The 22,883-nt window shown below is 46.4% G+C and overlaps 1 protein-coding gene across 1 annotated transcript in view; it reads right to left on the bottom strand.

Moving 5' to 3' along the window:
* SRD5A2 (steroid 5 alpha-reductase 2) overlaps window positions 1-22,883 on the bottom strand; it is a 98,300-nt gene that overhangs the window by 31,631 nt on the left and 43,786 nt on the right. The window contains 1 exon segment of the mRNA XM_073672827.1: window positions 9,886-10,293. Coding sequence (XP_073528928.1) covers window positions 9,886-10,157 — 272 coding nt within the window. The 5' untranslated portion in view covers window positions 10,158-10,293.

The raw sequence follows: 22,883 nt of genomic DNA, 5'->3' as shown, positions 1-22,883 counted from the left end.
AGCGCGACACAGGCCCAGGGGCGCGTCAACTTTGGCGTAGTCGGCAGGATCACGTGCCCGCAACCACCGGGTACTGCGTGCCTGAAAAGCAAAGACTGTTCAAACTTACCAGTGGTGAAGATTCCCGCCATCGGTGAAGATTCCCGCCATCCGGCGCCATCTTCAGCCTTCTTCCCGCCATCGGTGAAGTTTCCCGCCATCCGGCGCCATCTTCAGCCTTCTTCCCGCCATCCGTGGAGTTTTCCCGCCATTGGACGCCATCTTGAGGACGCCGCGCGGGAAGAAGAGGGGCGTGGACTCCGAAAGCGCGCGAGAACTGAAGCCCCGCCTCACGTCCGGACGTTGCGTAAGGTCCTGGAAGGAGCCCAGCAGACGCCGACGTCACAGGAGCGCGACGGAAGGTCCTCAACCCTGACGATCCACTGCGGAGCCGCGGCCTACGGAACAGGATCATCGCAAGGTAGGCCACGGTCCACTAGGGGGGAGGAAGATGTCGGATACGGAGGAGAGCTCCACTGCCTCAACCCCCGCCAGCGCTACCGCTGTTGCAGTTATGCCCTTCACCATGCCCTATATCCCGGGAGCAGCTTGGCTACCCCAGTACTCAGGGGAGTCACATACCCTGCATGACTTTAGAGAAAAGCTGGATAGCCTCTTCCAGGTGTACCCCCTCACAGAAGAGCAAAAAGTGAGCATCCTGGTGGCCCAACTAACTGGGGCAGCCAAAAGGGAAGTAAAATCCTGGCCACCTGGGAGGAAGACTGTCGCAGGGATACTAACCCGGCTGAAGGACACCTTTGATACCCGCACCTCAGCCGAGATTAAACTTAGATTCTACGGGTGCAAGCAGCGAGCGCATGAGAGTATAAGGGACTATGCACTCAACCTACAAGAGGCCCTGAGGGCCATTAAGCAGACCGACCCTAATGGAGTGGGAAACGAGGACAGGCTGTTGACCGAACAATTTATAGAGGGTTTATATTGCAATGCCCACCGCACCCAGTTGCGGGCAATGGTCTTACAGGACCCTCATCTAGAATTTGCACAGTTCAAGGACAGAGCCATCCGGGTGCTCCGAGAACCGGCACCAGGTGGCGTTGTGACCCACAGACGCCCCACTACCACTTACTACCAGGAGGCGGCGCCCTTGTCAGCAGGGCCTGTGGGAGCTGATGCGCAGGCTTTGGACAATGACCAGGCTCTAGACCTACACCATCAGGTCCAAGAGCTAGCTAAAAGCGTTGCTGCGCTAACCCGAACTGTGCAGTCTTTACAGGTTTCCACTCCAGGGAAGATCCAGCTGGCATCCGGACCGGAGGACATCCCGTGGCGTCGACCAAGGAGGACCCCACCGGCCAGAGGAAGACCCAGTGACCGATACAGCGAGGACGGACGACCCATCTGCCGCCGCTGCAATCAACCCGGACATATGGAAAGGTACTGTTCTTTAAACGGGCACAACCTGGGGTAGAGGGCCAACCCCCAGGAAAAAGATCACCAGGCCCATCGAACTGGCGCGACAGATATGTGGGAGGACGTCCAGTCTTGCCTGTGGTACTGGATGGCATTCCCATGAGTGCCCTACTGGACACCGGGTCACAGGTCACCACCATCCCGTACGTGCTCTTCAAGCAGTACTGGAATGACTCGGATATTACCCGCTACCCTGACGACGACTTGAGTATCATCGCCAGCAATGGTCAGCCCGTGCCACAGATCGGATTTAAAGAGGTGACCATCAAAATTGGTAGAGTCGAACTGGCCGCACAGGGACTGATCATTGTAGATATTGACAAACATGAGAGTCACCCAAAAATAACTCTAGGAACTAATGTAATTGAAAATTGTCTTGCAGAGGTGATTTTCCTTTTACAGCAGGTTGCCAAGAATGCCAGCTCCGGCGAGCAGCGGGTGCTCCAGAAAGAGATCCGGGCACTGATGCAACGGCAACAAGTGGAACTCTCCGGCGGTGAGATTGGTAGCGTAAGAATGTGTGACCCTTTTCCTATTGCCATGCCCCCAAAAAGTGAAATGATGATTTGGTGCCGGGCAGCTATTGGTCTGAGAGGTAGAGATTACCAGGCAATGGTAGAACCAGTTTACTCAGACAGTAGGCCCACCATTTTGACAGCACGGGGGGTGGTCAATGTACGCCATGGGAGGGTGCCCGTTCGCATAATAAATATCGGGGAGAGGGAAGTGTACCTGCCCCGGTATGCCACGCTAGCCAAATTATATACCACTAATCAAAATTCTATACAATCTGTGGAACCCTTGCCTCCATCTCACCCGGAGGAAGGTAACGGCTCTAAGAAAGACATGGAGGACTGGTGTCAGCAACTACATCTGGGTACTGACTCCACTCCCTCACACCAGAAACAAGGAGTCTATCGGGTGGTTCAAGAGTATGAGAGAGTGTTTAGTAAACACCCGTTAGACTTCGGGCGAGTCAAGGGGGTAGAACACCGCATCCCCACGGGAGATCATCCTCCCATAAAAGAGAGGTATCGACCCGTACCCCCTGCACATTACCAACACGCCAAGGGGATGCTTAGAGACATGAAGGAGGCTGGGGTAATCCGGGATAGCTGTAGCCCCTGGGCAGCCCCACTAGTTTTAGTCAAAAAGAAAGACAACACCATGAGGATGTGTGTAGATTACCGGAAAATCAACCGTATCACACACAAGGATGCGTACCCCTTACCAAGGATAGAGGAGTCATTGGCTGCTTTAAGATCTGCTAACTTCTTCTCTACCTTGGATCTCACTAGCGGGTACTGGCAGGTTCCTGTAGCAGAGGCGGACCGGGAGAAGACCGCATTCACCACCCCGATGGGACTTAGCGAGTTCACCTGCATGCCGTTCGGACTCTGCAACGCCCCAGGAACCTTCCAACGATTAATGGAGTGCTGTCTGGGCCACAGAAACTTCGAGACGGTCCTGTTGTACCTGGACGATGTCATCGTATACTCCAAAACTTATGAGGACCACCTGAAACACCTGGCGGAGGTGTTCGAAGCTCTGGCGAGTTACGGCCTAAAGGTGAAACCCTCCAAGTGTCACCTCCTGAAACCAAAGGTGCAATACCTGGGACACGTGGTGAGCGCTGACGGAGTGGCTCCCGACCCCGATAAGATCACCGCAATTAAGGGATGGCCAAGCCCCTCCAGCATAAAAGAAGTGCGGCAGTTCCTAGGGTTGGTAGGCTACTACCGAAGGTTTATTCCCGGTTTCACCAAAAAGGCAGCACCTATGCAGGACCTCCTGATAGGCCAGTCCCGGAAGGCCAAGAACCAGAAGCCGCCCTTCAAATGGGAAAAGCTAGAAGAAGAGTCCTTCCGCCAGCTGAAGATGGCCCTCACGGGGGATGAAATCTTGGCGTACCCGGACTATAGCCAGCCCTTCATCCTCTACACCGACGCCAGTAACATCGGGCTAGGAGCCGTACTGTCCCAGATTCAGCAGGGGAGAGAACGAGTAATCTCCTATGCCAGCCGAAAACTGCGACCCACCGAAAGGAACCCCGAAAATTACAGCTCATTTAAGCTAGAGTTCCTGGCCGTGGTATGGGCAGTCACCGAGCGCTTTAGGCATTACCTCGCTTCTTCCCGGTTCACCGTATACACGGATAACAACCCGCTGACACACCTGGACACGGCAAGACTCGGTGCCCTGGAGCAGAGGTGGATGGCCCGTCTGTCCAACTACGAGTTCACAATTAAATACCGGGCAGGGCGCTCCAATACCAACGCGGACGCCCTGTCCAGGATGCCCAACCTGCCGGACGGAGGAGAAGATCCGGAGGGACTGGAAGAAGTTGAACTCCCTGCGTTCCACCGTCATGGGACTATCCAGTATTCCCACCGGGTAAGGAGTAAGCAGGCTGCTACGTTGAACCCCTTACCTCACTACAACTGGGCGGAAACGCAAGACAGCGACCCTGCCGTCCGACTGGTGAAGGAGATGCTGACTCGCCCGGAGGCTAGCCTGGAATCAGACGCTCCAGAGGAAGCCAAACAACTATGGGCAGAGAAGAGTCGACTGTTCCTTTACAAGGGGAAGTTGTGCCGCAGAATGGTTAACTCCAGGACGCATGAACTACTCTGGCAAGTAGTGGTGCCACGAAGAGACGCAGCCATGGTGATGGAGGCATACCACGACGGAGCTGGACACTTCGGGTGGAAAAAGCTGGAGTTCCTGCTGCGCGAGCGGTTCCACTGGGTAGGCATGAGGGGAACCATCGAGAAGTGGTGCAGAGACTGTGGCCCGTGCAATCTGAGAAGGAAGGACCGGGCCAGCCAGAAGACTCCCCTGCAGTCCATCGTCACCCGGCAACCGTTGGAACTGGTAGCCTTGGATCATGTAAAACTGACCCCCAGCAGAAGTGGCTACGTCTACGCGTTAACCATCGTGGATCATTACTCCCGGTTTCTGGTTGTCGTCCCCGTCAAGGACTTAACGGCTCGAACAGCAGCTAGAGCCTTCCAGCAGCACTTTTGCCGTCCACACGGGTACCCGGACCAAGTGCTGACGGACCAGGGACCTGCCTTTGAAGCGGAGGTCTTCCAGGAATTCTGCAATCTGTATGGCTGCCGGAAGATAAGGACGACACCCTACCATCCGCAAACTAATGGACTTTGTGAGAAAATGAACCAGGTGGTAATGGATCTTCTAAAAACGTTGCCCCTGGAAGAACGCAGTCTGTGGCCTGAGAAGTTGCCCGATCTGGTGGACCTATACAACCACATCCCGGTAGGTTCCACCAACTGTACCCCGGCTTACCTAATGAGGGCAAGACCTGGTAAGTTACCTGTTGACCTGGAAATGGGAGTCCTGACGCCCGAGGACACTTCACCAGAAACGGACTGGGACACAGAGAGGCAGCAGCAGTACCGGAAAGTACAGGAGAGCGTGGAGCGAAGTCTCTGTCAGGCTAGGGAAAGACAAGAGAAGACTTACAACCAGTATGCTCCCGCTGTTCCCCTGGTACCCGGAGAGCAGGTCTTGAAGAGGAAGAGACGGCTCCACAAGTTGGACGACCAGTGGGAGAAGGACCCGTACACCGTACTGCCCTCAAGCCACGAGAACCCGAAGGTCTGTACCATCAGTAAAGACGGAGGGGAAACCACAGCCATTGTATCCCGGGACCACCTGAAGAAGTGCCCCGAACAACTGAGGAACCCTGAGGAGGAACAGGAAGACCATCGACCCGTGGAAGAAAGGGAAGATATGGTTAGTACCGTGCTCGGGGACTTCCCTCGGTCTTGGACTCAAGTCAATGGTGCAGTTGTGGTACCCGTACTCACCTTCCTCCAACCATCATCCCAAGAACCTACGGAGCAACGGGTAGAGCTGGAAGAGCAGCCGGTCCAGGAGGCAGAAGACTCCACCCAAGCGGAACAGGAGAATCCACCCTCTGCTTATAGTGAGCCTGCCGTACCCCTAGTGAGACAAAGAGCCGGTAGACAGCTGCCCAGTTTACCCTTGACAGCTCCTACACCCTGTAGTTCAGGGCCAGACAGTCAGCTCCGTAGGTCCACTAGGGCCACTAGAGGCCAGTTACCCGCACGTTGGAGGATCTAAATGTTTAAGTTGTTTTACAATGTTTACCTGTTTATTGTTGCTTGTGTGTAATTTTGTGTTTCTAGTTGTTTTTAGGAGTCTTCGGTGGATTTACCAGGAATCCTTTGTATATAGTTGGAGCGTAACCCAGGATGGACTAGAGACTGTTAAGGACTCGGGGTAGGACAGACCCCTACCTGGTTACGTCTCCCTGTGTTGGTGAAATGGACACCTTTGCTTTTCTTCAAAGACTGCACCCGGTTGCGGACATCCGTGACCATCTTATTGTGTTTCCTTATTGTATTTTATTGTTCTTTGATATACCTTGTTATATTTTTCTAAAAAGTGTTTAGTCCCGGAGTACTAAATTTCACTAGGGGGGAGTGTGACACCCCAGGGGTCTGGTTGTCACAGTGATAGAGATATTACGTCTGAGAGCAGGTGGGAGGTCCTTTGGTCAGGGATCCTGTGCATGCCACACCTCCTGCCCAGCCTTGGGAGGGGAAGAACTTCCCCTGTATAAACCCGGGGCTGAGGCAGGGTTAGTGAGTCCAGGAAGAGTAGAGACAAGAGCAGCATAGGAAGCAGCAGAGTCACAAGGAGTCAGGGGCTGGCAGCTAAAGAGCTCGCCCTGACTAAGAAGATTCTTTACCGGACCCGGAGTCCGAGGCTGTGGGGACTAACTTCTACCCAGCAGCAGAATCCGTCAGGCAGGGGATTTCAGGTCCCCTGGCCCAGAAGCCCGAAGGCCCGGTCACACGCGTGGGACCAGCACCGCCATCGTGGAGCGGAAGCCATTAGAAGGCCCCGAGTCACCGGCCATACGGGTGAGCACCACACGGTACACTCAGGGACGTGGGCTACTTACATCAGCTTCTAGCAAGGTAGCCAGAAGAGTACAGTCAGCTTGGGAGGCCTACAACTACGCCTGGCCAGGGGAGATCCCATCTGCTCAAGGACTGACCAGGCCCCGTTCGCTAGCAAGTACTCCGGGAGGGTCTATCGTTGTTACCAGTAAAGACCCTGAACGCTACCATACCGTCTCTGAGTGGTTCCTGCTACCCCCATCATCCACGTCGGCTGCCCTGAGGCCATACCCCTCCCGTTGGGGGTTATACTATCACGCTGCACCATCCTTCCACCGGCCTCAGCGGTCTGCCCTGCAGCAGCAGCCCCCTGGCTGCATTCAACGGGTGGCGTAGTCATCAACCATTTTCTACCGCTAACAGACTGCCGTCCAGTTTGACTCCCTGGGCACGGACCGGGTCACCGCCACGAGACTACAACCCTAAACAGATCCGGCTCCGGGTAAGCTCCTGCGTGCGCAACGCAGCGCGACACAGGCCCAGGGGCGCGTCACCAGTGACACAGCAAGCTTTAGGTTTTTCTATTTTTCCCTCCCATTGTTTTTTGTTTTAAATTATTGTTTATCATTTGCTCTTTTATATTTAACTTGAGTGCTCTATGCAAAAAAACCTGTTTCACTTGATTCATTTTTTTCAGGAGATATTCCACATTATGTCCTGAAGCTTCATGGGTGCCAATAATGATGAGCAGGACTGTAAGTAAGGAAGGTACTTGAGACATAGCGCAGCATAACAAAGGGACTACCTAATTCTGTATCTCAATATGGGAACAGTGAGAATAAAGAAAACCTATCACTAAACAAGAGGACAGGAATGGATGTACATAAGAAGAGGATGAATGTTGTTGGAATGAGACACCATATAATTTGGAAACTGGTAACTGAGATAAAAAAAAAACCTTTAAGTAAAAAGGGGAATATTAAAGGGATGAGCGTCAGGAAATGAAAACAGATCTTATTATTAGAGTAGTGGGTGAGAACAATTAGTCAGTAGTTCAGGAGAATTTTTACACTGGGATCTGTTTTCTGGGCTCCTAGGTCATACAAACGTGATAAAACATTTTAGTTTTTTGTAAAGCATAGACTCAGACGTCAGCTTGGTAATGTAGATGACATGTCCATGGTCTATAGATTAGCAGCTAAGCATGTTCTGCAATCAAGATCAAATTGGAGGATGGGGTTGGGGTTATATAACAGGACCAGGGGAACAATAGTTGGTGGTGTACATTTCCCCTAGGTCCTTGTCACATGCGGTGTAAATGAAGCAGCCAGACAGTTTTGTAGCAGGGAGCTGTGATGACTGGCTAATCACCTGCAATGCTTAGGAATGCTATAAAAGGGCACAGAGTCCACAAAGTGAGGGCTCTTTCTCTGCTCCTGGAAAGCTGCATTGAGTAAAGAAATGTTGTATTTTGTTTTTCTGGTGTACGGAACCAGTAAAACTGGTTGCAGCCGGTTGTACCAAACCTGTCTGGTGTGAACTTTGCCTGAAATGCTATCCCGTGAGTTAATTCCATAACCCGGGCACTGGATGTAATACCCAAGTTTTATTTCAGTCCTTGGAGTTGGTTCAATCTGACAATGTGGCCATTGGACCAAAAAAGGTTGTGATTCCCTGGACCAGGGTCTTACCTGGAGTCATATATTTTAAAGGGTAAATGTACTTTCAGGTAATTTTTCACAAAAAGCTGTCCTCTGTGTGTACTTGAGGAATAACAATATTTCTGCCAATTACATGACTTTTTTCTTGCATTTTCACCTGTTTTCTCCAAGATCCTATCCCAATATGTATTAGATGTAATAATATTAGCAAATACCTACAATTAGAAATCTAATATAGTTCTTCTGATTCACTATCTCTCTTTCCTCATGTGAAGGCATTGCAGTAGCTTAGGTGTCCATGGTTATTATGACCACTAGCAGGATATTTACACTGTGTTCCAAATTATTATGCAAATAATATTTTCTCAGATTTTCCCAAATTACCTATATGAATTGCAGTCATTGTAAGTTTCCAGTCAAATAACTATTAGAGTACAATTGAAAGGTTTTTGTACAAACTGCCTATGATAACAGTATATTTTTAAAAAAAATAAAAAACTCAAACTGCACTCAAAATGCATGTTCCAAATTATTATGCACAGCAGAGTTTTCAACCTTTTCATTTTAATAAAGAACAAAAAAATGGTCATTTTTGAAATTATAAGCATTAGCATTAGTAATTTTTAATTTGTATACAAAATGAGGCCCGTGGTACACCATGGCTTAGCCAAGAGAGTGGTGCACGGTTACACCTCCTAATTTTCATATTGGGGGACATCCACTGCTTCTGATTGACAGTGATTGCTTCCAGTGTGTGTGTGAGTGCGCACTGCCTGTGCCCAGCCACACATGCACACAGTGACCGCGCATTCTCCATCCCATCTTCTTTCTGCTGATGCAGCTCACTACACTAATACACCCCGAAGCGACTTCAGAGAAGTCCAATGAGGAGGCATAACTGTGCATCAAACTCTTGGCCTCACTATGGGTGCACCATAGCCCCCTCATTTGTGTACGAATTAGAATTTATTTTTTTCACCTATTGTACTGGTAACAGGTACAGTGCTAGTATGGTATGTAGGGGCTTTCCCTACAACACTGTATAGCCCAATTAAAATGCATTTTGGAGGTGATGGACTCCCTTTAACTAGGAACAAAAATCAATAAATTAAAGAGTGTTGTTGCTTGGTACAATGCATTCACTGAAATACTGTCCCTATCACATTAAATATGAAGAAGTTCCACATACTGGCTTTTTTTTGTTACAGAGACCCCAATGAACAACCATTAAGCATTATCATCAAGTCTCTGTTCTGGGAATATATGTATATATATATATATATATATATATATATATATATATATATATACAGTATGTGTGTGTATATATATGTATATATATATCGAATTATATATACATTTTTCTATATATTTATATATCTATATATAGATATATATCTATATATCTATATATAGTATTTTTCCTTTTTCATTGTTGCATTAGCAATCATGAGCGAAGGGTCGTACTTCTCTACAATCTGCAGTAGCTGTTGGGGCAAACTTTGCTTTTTACATTTATTTTGATATCATTTGTCTGTATTTAAAAAGCAAAACTATATTTATTACAGATGTGCTATTTAATGTTCAATAATGTTATCAAAATGTGACTAACGTATCTAAAGATACATGCTTATAAACTATGTGCAAATGTTATTCCCCAAGTGCCCACCTCAGGGTCCACAGATGAAGGGCACTATTTGCTCTCAACATCTTGTTGATATGGGCACACACTGTATATAGAGCCCTATTCCCTCTGAGTTTATTATCAATGTAGAAAACTTGCGCTATCCAAATTTATCTTAGAACTATAAAATATTCAAAAATTGCATAAAAATAAGTACATTGTTACTTCTTACCTTTGAAAATAGTGTCCACAAAACATGAAGAGCAGCTTACTTCCAACACTATCAAATGACTGACTATACAGTATAGCCACAAAAGGAATTAGGAAGGAAGGTAGCTCCTGGATCAGCCAGCCCCACTTTGCTGGAATGCCAGTTTGTGTATGCTTTTTTTCAATATGCTTCCCATAAAGTGCTGGTTCTCTCAGTTGACTTAAAAAAAATAAGAATCCTACAGTGAGTAATAATATACTCATGTAAAAGTCTAAATCTTGGGTACAGTACATTCTTCAGTTCAACGTTGACTCAGGATCACAAGCTGTGTTGCACTTCTCAGGAACACGGGAGTGTTGTCATCTCCACCTCTTCAATCACTATGAATACTTGTAGAAACACCACTACTGAGCTGCTGAAGTTTCCTTCCTGGGAAAAAAATGCACAATGAGAGTGGAAGCCAAAAAAAAAACCTTTCACAACTGACTATAAACACTACATGCAAACTGCACACTATACAATTAATAGTAGAAGTTTTACTCTTCGCTCAACTTGAAAGTATATTTTTGGAAGGGGGGACTACATTCATTCATGCATGGTAACAAGCTTATTTAGTATAATGCTTGCTTCATGTAAAATCTCTAATGTAGGGACATATATAATATATTTCCATTTCCAATTTTAACCCCTGCATGACCTTGGGATTTTCCATTTTTGCATTTTTGTTTTTTGCTCCCCTTCTTCCCAGAGCCATAACTTTTATTATTTTTCCATCAATGTGGCCATGTGAGGGCTTGTATTTTGCAGGATGAGTTCTACTTTTGAACGATACCATTGATTTTACTATATAATGTACTGGAAAACAGGACCAAAATTGCAAAAAAAAGTGAAATTCCACAATTGTTTTTTTTTTTTTTTACGATGTTCACTAAATGCTAAAACTGACCTGCCATTATGATACTCCAGGTCACTAAGTTTGCAGATACCAAACATGTATAGGTTCTTTTTTATTTAAGTGGTGAAAAAAAATCCAAAGTTTGTAAAAAAAACTTGCCAACCAATCGTTGCCCTGCGATCATGTGACAGGGACGCCGATGGGTGTGGTTTGTGATGTGCTTCCGGTGCGATAATGTTAAATGCCACTGTCAGAGATTGACAGCAGCATTTAACATGTTAACAGCTGTGGGTGGATCGTGATTCCACCCACAGCTGTTGGGGGCACATGACACGTGATCAAATCAGCTGTCATGTGCCGGAAAAGATGTAGGCTCAGCGCCGGAGGATACACGATCTATGACATACCTATACGTCATAGGTCGTAAAGGGGTTAAATAAAATTGAGGATCTAGGAATAAATCATATATATTTTCCAGAAGTAGCACATTGTACATATAGTACATTAGTTACAACACCAGTCTTTAAAACACCAGTACTTTACACCTCTTGTCACCTTCATGCAAATTCACTGCATAGCATAGCCTTTTGTGAAATTATGTTTGTGGTATAAAGCAGAGCCTTAAAGGGGTTGTCCACTACTGGGATAACCCCTTCTCAATCCTTATGTTTGCTCCAGTAAAATAACAACACTTATACTCACCTCCAGAGCCTGCACCATTCCATTGGTGTTGGCACTGTCTTTCACGGGGCTCGCGTAATATTAAGCCAGGTGAAATCAACGTCCGCTTCACTCTCCCCACCTTCGTTCACTTCCTCTGAATTTATGTGATTTGTTCGAAGGTGGGGAGAGTGGAGCGGCCACTGATAGGCCGCATGGCTCACGAGTACCTCGGGAGAGACAGTGCCGATACCGCTGGAATGGCGCCTTCACTGGAGGTGTGTATAGGTGTTTGCCTATATATCTAAATGGGAAAGTGAGAGAGAGGAATAAGCCAATGCTAGACTTCTCTGGCAGCAGCTTAGCTATCATGGGAGCACAAGATCCAGCATTCACCCCACCTTTGCTGGGCAAAATCCAAGTCTGCTGAATTTTTATCTAATGTCTATAGCCAGTCTTAAAGGTTCTCTGTCAATACAAAATGACTGTTCAAACCAAGTACAGGCAGCTAGCGTGTCTAATGGCGTGGCCAAATATTTAAGTATACCATCCCACCTGCTTCTTTTTCCTCTATTTCCACCTCCCCTCTTTCTTTGATTTACAGCTCTGGCTTCATAAATCGGAGATATAGGAAAAACAAGCAGGTGGGAAGGTGTATATAAATGACTGCCCCCCCCCCCCCCCTGTGGGGCACCGAGCTACGAGACTTAGTTTAAACAGTCAATCTGTGCTGACAGAGTCCCCTTAAGGGGAACCTGTCCAGCTGAAAATGCTGTGTATGCAGGTGGCTTGTTATAGAGCAGGAGGATCTGCAAAAACTGATGTGCTAAGATGCATATCCAGCTGAAATAGCTGCTGGTGTCAGTGGGCCCCCATCCCGCACAGCCTGGTTGCCGTTGCACTCTCTGTGACTGTGATTGTTATGCCCCTGCTTGGCAGTTGTTATAGATGCCATGCCAAACCAGTAATTGCATATTCAGAGGTGTACCTGAAGCTCATGGGCAGAAATGCAAAATCTGTAGTAGACCCACTTTTATGCTTTAAGTGGATTTTCTGGTTATTTATCCTATCCAAAGCCTGAGAGATACGGCCAGATAAATCTAAAGGCCCCCCATACATATTAGACTAATGTTGGCCATACCTAACTTTATAGACAGATTCAGCTGACAGTCTTATGTGTATGAGCTCGCCAACCGACTGATGGTTGGGAGAGATGTCGATTTCACATGTCCGATTTTGGATAGTCCATTGTATTGTTTTCCTGTAGATAAGCTGCCAGATGAAAGGTCTGTCAGTGGTTTTCTCATAGAGAACATTGGAGCACTAGGCCGAACAAGTCCACCTGTGTATGGTAGCAGGGGCGGACACAGACTGTAGTGGGCCCCTGTGCAAGAAATTTTGGGGGGCCCCCCCTGCCCTTCATAAGGCAACAAAGTTATGTAAACATAACCCCCCATGTGCATCTCTCACCCCCCCATGTGCAGCTCTCATCCCACCCATGTGCAGCTCTCATCCCACCCATGTGCAGCTCTCACCCCCCCATGTGCATCTCTCACCCCCCCATGTGCATCTCTCACCCCCCCATGTGCATCTCTCACCCCCCCATGTGCATCTCTCACCCCCCCATGTGCATCTCTCACCCCCCCATGTGCATCTCTCACCCCCCCCATGTGCATCTCTCACCCCCCTCATGTGCATCTCTCATCCCCCCGTGCATCTCTGATTCCCCCCACTCATAGTTAATTAATTGTATTTAAAAAAAATAAAACTTGTTATACTTACCCCCATGCAATCCCTGCAGAATCCTGGCGCTCGTCCACGTCGCTGCCACCAGGTTCTCCTGACGTTCGGCCATGTGACGGCGCCACATACATAGCCATCAGCTTTTGTTTTGGCCAAAAGATTTTTAAAGCCGCCACCACGATAAGGTAGACTCTTCTGGGCGGGCCCTACTCTAACCTATTATAATTTTCTTAAAATATCCAATACTCTTTTTAGATATATTTTTATTTAGTTTTCTTTAAGGGAATGTGTCATATACATTTTTTTTTAAATGACCAATAATACCACATACAGGGAATACCGCCACACCATGACCAGACCACATATTACCACAACATAGTGACCGAATAATACCACACAGAAGGGAGAAAAACTGCCACACCATGACCAGACCACATATTACCACTACATTACTAATATTACCACCACATTACTAATATTACCATAAGTGTCATTATACATGGGAGCTCTATACATGGTATGTATAACGTAAGTGTCCAGGTAATCTAGTGATCACCAGTGAAATTATACACAGGAGCTCTGTATATAGTGTCAGTGTACAGGTAATACAGTGATCACCAGTGACATTATACACAGGAGCTCTGTATATAGTGTACAGGTAATACAGTGATCATCAGTGACATTATACACAGGAGCTCTGTATATAGTGTCAGTGTACAGGTAATACAGGGATCACCAGTGACATTATACACAGGAGCTCTGTATATAGTGTCAGTGTACAGGTAATACAGGGATCACCAGTGACATTATACACAGGAGCTCTGTATATAGTGTCAGTGTACAGGTAATACAGTGATCACCAGTGAAATTATACACAGGAGCTCTGTATATAGTGTCAGTGTACAGGTAATACAGTGATCATCAGTGACATTATACACAGGAGCTCTGTATATAGTGTCAGTGTACAGGTAATACAGTGATCACCAGTGACATTATACACAGTGTACATGTAATAGACTGACTCACTGGTGACGTCTCTAGGTGAAGTCCTTCATCTTCGCTTTTCTCCTTCATCCAGCACAGACCGCCATCACGTCTTCCAGCCAGGACTCGTCTCTGCATAAAATAACACAGTTATCTAGAGCACATTCCCCAACTTCTACATTACGCAGCTGAATACAGACGTGCATCCACCATCAATATATGGTTAGTTATTATGCAACCTACCATTCCAAATATAAATTGTAATCCACCACTGTGCCCCCATTAACTGTAAATAGGCACTTAATATATAATTTAATTAGAACCTCTACTCTTTCCGCCAATTTGTTACCAGTCACACTCCTGCATCCGCAACGCCCCCTACTCTATACTTCCTGCTCCCCGCATTCAATATTTACATGCACCCCCTGCCCCAATTCATTATATCATGTCCGTGCTCTCCCCACCCCATCATCATTTATCATTTACTCTCCCCCACCCCACATTCGTTATGTGCAGCTCATTATCCCCCTACTCCCAATTCCCCCATGTGCAGCTCTCAAACCCCCCCCATGTGCAGCTCTCATCCCCCCCCATGTGCACATCTCTCACCCCCTCCCCCACATGTGCCCCTCTCGCCCCCCTCCCCCACATGTGCCCCTCTCTCATCCCCCTCCCCCACATGTGCCCCTCTCTCATCCCCCTCCCCCACATGTGCCCCTCTCTCATCCCCCTCCACCACATGTGCATCTCCCATCTCCCCCCCACACATGTGCATCTCCCATCTCCCCCCCCACACATGTGCATCTCCCATCTCCCCCCCCACACATGTGCATCTCCCATCTCCCCCCCCACACATGTGCATCTCCCATCTCCCCCCCCACACATGTGCATCTCCCATCTCCCCCCCCACACATGTGCATCTCCCATCTCCCCCCCCACACATGTGCATCTCCCATCTCCCCCCCCACACACGTGCATCTCCCATCTCCCCCCCCACACACATGTGCATCTCCCATCTCCCCCCCCACACACATGTGCATCTCCCATCTCCCCCCCACACACATGTGCATCTCCCATCTCCCCCCCACACACATGTGCATCTCCCATCTCCCCCCCACACACATGTGCATCTCCCATCTCCCCCCCACACACATGTGCATCTCCCATCTCCCCCCCACACACATGTGCATCTCCCATCTCCCCCCCACACACGTGCATCTCCCATCTCCCCCCCACACACATGTGCATCTCCCATCTCCCCCCACACACGTGCATCTCCCATCTCCCCCCCACACACATGTGCATCTCCCATCTCCCCCCCCCACACACGTGCATCTCCCATCTCCCCCCCCCACACACATGTGCATCTCCCATCTCCCCCCCCACACATGTGCATCTCCCATCTCCCCCCCCACACACATGTGCATCTCCCATCTCCCCCCCCCCACACACACACACACATGTGCATCTCCCATCTCCCCCCCACACACACACACATGTGCATCTCCCATCTCTCCACTCCTAGTTAATTGTATTTTAAAAAAAATAAAACTTGTTATACTTACCCCCATGCGATCCCTGCAGAATCCTGGCGCTCGTCCAAATCGCTGACAGCAGGTTCTCCTGACTTCCGGCCATGTGACGGCACCGTCACATGACCGGAAGTCAGGGGAATCATGAAGGCGCTGCTGCAACAGCGCAGCTCAGCGCTGAAAAGTCCCGGACCCGGCGCATAGCATGGGGCCGGGGGCCCCATGAGGAGAGAGACGCACAAGAGGGGGGCCCCCGAGGGGGCCCCTACCGGCCGGGCCCCATACTGGAGTCAGGGCAGTCATGCCCTGATGGCGGCCCTGCTGGAGGGGCCCCCTCTCCCTCGGGGCCCCCGTTCAATGAACCGGCTGCACGGGCGGTAGTTCCGCCCCTGTATGGTAGAGCCGGCTGAGATGGCTTAAAGTATTAAGTCGAGGTTTCTGTCAGAATCCCCAAAAAACTGTATTCCGACAGGGACCCGATGAAGCCATTCACTTGCATGATCCGACTGACTCACTGTGGACACTGTCTGGCCTCCATCCTGACTGTACTTGTCTTTTTCAGACATGCACAAAAACCTGGTTTACCAAACCTAGCCTAAACCGAAGGCAGAAAGCATGATCTGAGTTGATTACCGAAAAACAGAGCAGCTTCACAGTTTTATCACGTTAGATGGTACTCTTATGTTTTTCATTTGTAATATTTTGTGTAGTAGTCATTATTATCATCCTATTTATTTAGGCAAAAACATCTTAAATATTAAACTAGGTCAAGGATTCTTAAAGGGGTTTTCTGGTCTTAAGCTATCATCCAAGACTGTGCACTGCGTGCAATTTTAGGATTCACAAGTCTGCAGTCACATAGAGTGGGAGGGAGCCTATTAGCTGATTCATGCTGCCCAAACTCTTAGACACTGGCTCCTGTATGCTAAATGTCTATATTTTACATTGAAACATTGTTGCAATTTCATAGAAAAACAAAATCGAAAATGTGGCCAGAAATTAGGTGACTAGTCCAAGAGGCGGGTTTCTACTCTCTCCTGTTACAAATCCTTTTGTCAGTATAGCCAAGCGGGCCGGGAGAAACCAGCGGGAACCTGGCTCTTTGATAAGTCACCTCACTCCTGGTTGCAATCCAAGTATGTTCTTCTCTGAAACGCCAGTGTTTCAGAGTAAATCGTAGATATTTAGAATGCAGGAGCCAGTCTCTGATTCATGCTGCCTTTAGACATGATGGGGATATCTGAGACGTGGCTGGACGAGAGCCATGACTGGCAGTTAATTTACAGGGCTATAGTCTGTTCAGAAATAACCATACAAACAAGCGAGGGGGGGGTGTGTGTTTATATGTAAAATCATCCTTAAAACCCATCTTGCGGGAGAATATATGTGAATCTAATGAAAATGTAGAGTCCCTGTGGGTGGAGATAAGGGGAGGGGGAAAAAATAATAAATTACTGATAGGGGTTTGTTTTAAGTCTCCAAAAATAATGGAAGCAGCGGAGAATATCCTCATAAAGCAAATAGATGAAGCAGCGACTCAAGGAGAAGTCACTATTATGGAGGACTTTAACTACCCTGAAACACATTGGGGGAAAGAAACCTGTTCCCCAACACACTCAGACTGGGTCACAGTTAACAGTGGGGTACCACAGGGGTCAGTATTGGGCCCCTTTCTTTTTAACATATTTATTAATGACCTTGTAGGGGGCATACAGAGTAGTATTTCAATATTTGCAGATGACACTACAGGAGGATCTATGTAAACTAGAAGCTTGGGCTGATAAATGGCAAATGAGCTTTAATGGGGATAAATGTAAGGTAATGCACTTGGGCAGAGGAGATAAAATGTATAATTATATGCTTAATTGTAAAACACTGGGGAAAACTGTCACTGAAAAAGACCTGGGTGTACTGGTGGACGACAAGCTCACGTTTGGTGGCCAGTGTCAGGCGGCTACTACAAAGGCAAATAAAATAATGGGATGCATTAAAAGAGGCATAGATGCTCATGAGGAGAACATAATTTTACCTCTATACAAGTCATTAGTGCGACCACACTTAGAATACTGCGGGCGCAGAGAAGAGCGACCAAGGTTATTAGAGGACTGGGGTGTCTGCAATACCAAGACAGGTTATTACACTTTGGGTTATTTACTTTGGATAAACGAAGGCTTAGGGGTGATCTTATTACTATGTACAAGTATATGAGGGGACAGTACAAAGAACTTTCTACTGATCTTTTTACTCTGAGGCCAGAGACAGGGACAAGGGGGCATCTTCTACGTCTGGAGGAAAGAAGGTTTAATCATAATCAGAGACGGGGATTCTTTACTGTAAGAGCAGTGAGACTATGGAACTCTCTGCCGCATGATGTTGTAATGAGTGATTCACTACTAAAATTTAAGAAGGGCATGGATGCCTTTCTTAATAAGTATAATATTACAGGTTATATACACTATATTCCTTGATAGGGCGTTGATCCAGGGAACTAGTCTGATTGTCGTATGGAGTCAGGAAGGAATTTTTTTCCCCAATGTGGAGCTTAGTGTTTGCCACATGTTTTTTTTTGCCTTCCTCTGGATCAACATGTTAGGCTATGGGTTGAACTAGATGGACTTAGTCTTCCTTCAACCTTAAAAACTATGTTACTATGTTTAGTTCATGCCGTATGGATCAGCTGTCAGGTTCCTTTACACATTACCATATCATAAACATATTTTAAGCCAGTATGAATTAACTATAGATCGAGGCTAGACGTCTTATTTTTCCCTGAAATGTTCCTTTCCATTAGCTCTACCAGAAAACATTGGCGAAATATTCATATTATTCATAATTTTGTAATCATTTTAACAAATAGTCATTCAGAGAACATCCCAGGATTTATCTATTTTTTTCCCATCCTAACTTTCTCTCTCCAAACCTCAGTGGAAATGTAAATAGCAGAAAACTCTACAGAATTTCTTTCATTCAGGAAAAATACAGAATTCAACTATTTATGAGAGAGAGTGGAGCCTAATAATGTTATAGAAGAAGATGATTAGAATCAACTGATTCAATAAAGGTAGCATATACAGTTATATGAAAAAGTTTGGGCACACCTATTAATCTTAAGCTTAATGTTTGATAAAAATTGGTGTTTTTGCAACAGCTATTTCAGTTTGATATATGTAATAACTGTTGGACACAGTAATGTTTCTGCCTTGAAATGAGGTTTATTGTACTAACAGAAAATGTGCAATCTGCATTCAAACAAAATTTTACAGGTGCATAAGTATGGGCACCCTTATCATTTTCTTGTTTTAAATACTCCTACCTACTTTTTACTGACTTACTAAAGCACTTTTTTTGGTTTTGTAACCTCATTGAGCTTTGAATTTCATAGCCAGGTGTATGCAATCATGAGAAAAACTACTTAAAGTGGCCACTTGCAAGTTGTTCTCCTGTTTGAATCTCCTCTGAAGAGTGGCATCATGGGCTCCTCAAAACAACTGTCAAATGATCTGAAAACAAAGATTATTCAACATAGTTGTTCAGGGGAAGGATTCAAAAAGCTGTCTCAGAGATTTAACCAGTCAGTTTCCACTGTGAGGAATATAGTAAGGAAATGGAAGAACACAGGGACAGTTCTTGTTAAGGCCAGAAGTGGCAGGCCAAGAAAAACATCAGAAAGGCAGAGAAGAAGAATGGTGAGATCAGTCAAGGACAATCCTCAGACCACCTCCAGAGAGCTGCAGCATCAACTTGCTGCAGATGGTGTCACTGTGCATCGGTCAACTATACAACGCACTTTGCACAAGGAGAAGCTGTATGGGAGAGTAATGCGAAAGAAGCCGTTTCTGCAAGCACGCCACAAACAGAGTCGGCTGAGGTATGCAAAAGCACAATTGGAGAAGCCAATTTCTTTTTGGAAGAAGATCCTGTGGACTGATGAAGCCAAGATTGAGTTGTTTGGTCATACAAAAAGGCGTTGAACATGGCGGCAAAAAAACAGCATTCCAAGAAAAACACTTGCTACCCACAGTAAAATTTGGTGGAGGTTCCATCATGCTTTGGGGCTGTGTGGCCAATGCCAGCACCGGGAATCTTGTTAAAGTTGAGGGACGCATGGATTCCACTCAGTATCAGCAGATTCTTGACAATAATGTTCAAGAATCAGTGATAAAGTTGAAGTTACGCAGGGGATAGATCTTTCAGCAAGACAATGATCCAAAACACCGTTCCAAATCTACTCAGACATTCATGCAGAGGAACAATTACAATGTTCTGGAATGGCCATCCCAGTCCCCAGACCTGAATATCATTGAACATCTGTGGGCTCATTTGAAGAGGGCTGTCTATGCTCGGCGACCATCAAACTTAACTGAACTGGAATTGTTTTGTAAAGAGGAATGGTCAAAAATACCTTCATCCAGGATCCAGGGAATCATTAAAAGCTACAGGAAGCGACTAGTTGCTGTTATTTTTGCAAAAGGAGGATCTACTAAATATTAATGTCACTTTTCTGGTGAGGTGCCCATACTTATGCACCTGTCAAATTTTGTTTGAATGCAGATTGCACATTTTCTGTTAGTACAATAAACCTCATTTCAAGGCAGAAACATTACTGTGTCCAACAGTTATTACATATATCAAACTGAAATAGCTGTTGCAAAAACACCAATTTTTATCAAACATTAAGCTTAAGATTAATAGGGGTGCCCAAACTTTTTCATATAACTGTATCACACTCCCTTTTAGGGTAAAAGTGGAAATGCCGTGTAACATTTTGGAATACTATTGGCTTTAACCACATATAAACAAGTCTTAAACTATTTTTGAGGATGCACAAATAAGAGATTGAGCACATTTGCTAATATTACATATGAAACTAATGTTGTACATCTGTTGAGGGTCTCGATACACCCAAATGAACTTGACATTGTTCACTAATCCATTTCTGAAGACTGTGGGCCTGATTCATCAAAATATTTTTTGTTGGAAAACTGGAGTAAAACACTTTGCACAAATATACTGTGACTTTTCAATGTGAATTTGCGCAAAAATGTTACATCTTTAGGAGTTTTCACAGCAGCTCTACCAAAATGGGTAGCAGGTGTGTCAACTAACATCTAACAAATTCATCAATAGTGGCGGTGTTTTTTACACTGGAAATTATACTGGAAATGTCAGTTCTGGCGAGGCCCAAGGAGGTGTTAAGAAATGGAAAAGTGAAAAGACTCACACAGTTAATGCCTAACAGAGTGTCTGCAAGCGAACACCGCCATCTGCTCGTCGAAGATGATAGGAAAAGTGAAAGCGGAGAGAATTGCATTAGCAGGAACTGAAGAGTGAAGTGCATGTTCTCTGGGAGAAGATATTAGAGGAGACACCAGGTCAGGTGATAACTGTGTCACAGTTAGAAATTATAATAGGCCCAAGAGGGCAGAGAAGTAGCGGAGTTGGCACCTGAATCTGTAACAGGACAGACGTGTGGTGCAATAAGGTTGGCTCATAGCCGCCATTACAAATGATCAGACTGAAGTGAAGAATCAAGTAACCAGATTCAAGTGGAGAACTGAGTGACCAGACTTATGTGAAGAATCGAGTAGCCAGGACCGAGCAGAAAACCGATTGACCAGACCCGAGTAAAGAATAGAGAAATCAGATCCGAGAGTAGAATTGAGTGACCAGATCTAAGAGAAGAACCGAATGACTAGACCGGAGCTAAGTGAACAGAGCCAGAACCGAGTGAGTGGGAGCCAAGCCACGAGAAGCGAGCAGGCTGCGTTAGAGGGACATTCGTGAGATCCGCAAAGTGAGGTGCTGAAATACGGTACACAGGTGACCAGACACGTGGTTAAGGGAATGGAGGCGACCAGCGCAACGTGTGCTAGAAGCGACTCACCAAGAAGAGACTTGCAGCATAACGATGTAGTAGAATAGACTCCCGTTAGGGCCTGGACAGCATGCATCATTACCACCAGAGTGACAGGGTAACGACAACAACAGTTACACGACTGACTGTGATGCACTTTTGGACAAAGTAATAGAATAAAGATGCTTGTATCTATTGTAAATGTTTTGTGCCTTGTATGATAGGGTTTAATTGTTATATATGTTACTGCTACTTTAATCCGAAGAAGTGAGTTACATTCAAATTGTAAAGCATCTTTTTGCACTCTAATAACCCGCTAACCCTGTTTAATTTTGTATCTGAATTCTTTAAATTGTTGTGTTAGAGTAATGAGTAATCTTTGGTTAAGTTACCAATGTACCCTCATCTGCGCAGTTGCATCCTAAGCACCTGTTTACAGAGGTGCAAGCCAGTGAGAATTTACACCGAATACATTAAGTACCATGTGCCTCTTAATGAATTTGGTACATCCTACTCCAAAATGTCCCTCCATTAAGACTTGCTTGTAAAATGATGATATTGATGGATCGGGCCCAAGCTCTGTGCACATCTCATCCAGCTAAATGTAAATGTATACAATAGGCTCCATTCACCTGCATATGTAGCATGCGATCTGGGCGGCATGGTGGCACAGTGGTTAGCACTGCAGCCTTGCAGCACTGGGGTCCTGAGTTCAAATCCCACCAAGGACAACATCTGCAAGGAGTTTGTATGTTCTCCCCGTGTTTGCGTGGGTTTCCTCCCACACTCCACAGATATACTGGTAGGGAATCTAGATTGTGAGCCCCGATGGGGACAGCGACGATAATGTATGTAAAGCGCTGCAGAATATGTTAGCGCTATATAAAAATAAAGATTATTATTATACAATGAAAGTCTATTAGCGATGTATCTGGATGTATGCCTATACAGCGGGATATAACACATACCGTATATACTCGAGTATAAGCTGACCCGAATATAAGCCGAGGTACCTAATTTTGCCACAAAAACCTGGGAAAACGTATTGACTCGAGTATAAGCCTAGGGTGGGAAATGCAGCACCTACTGGTAGATTTCCTCATCCTGGTAAGTATTGCCCACTCATCCCCAATCCTGGTATGCATTGCTCCCTCATCCCCAGTCCTGGTATGCATGGCCCCCTCATCCCCAATCCTGGTATGCATGGCCCCCTCATCCCCAATCCTGGTATGTATTCCTCCCTCATCCCCAATCCTGGTATGCATGGTTCCCTCATCCCCAATCCTGGTATGCATGGCACCCTCATCCCCAACCCTGGTATGCATGGCACCCCTCATCCCCAATCCTGGTA

The sequence above is a fragment of the Phyllobates terribilis genome, unplaced genomic scaffold, assembly GCF_046119375.1.
Source record: "Phyllobates terribilis strain yellow unplaced genomic scaffold, ASM4611937v1 Scaffold_3__8_contigs__length_932513732, whole genome shotgun sequence".
Classification (NCBI taxonomy): domain Eukaryota; kingdom Metazoa; phylum Chordata; class Amphibia; order Anura; family Dendrobatidae; genus Phyllobates; species Phyllobates terribilis.
This window is presented reverse-complemented; position numbering and strand designations above follow the sequence as displayed.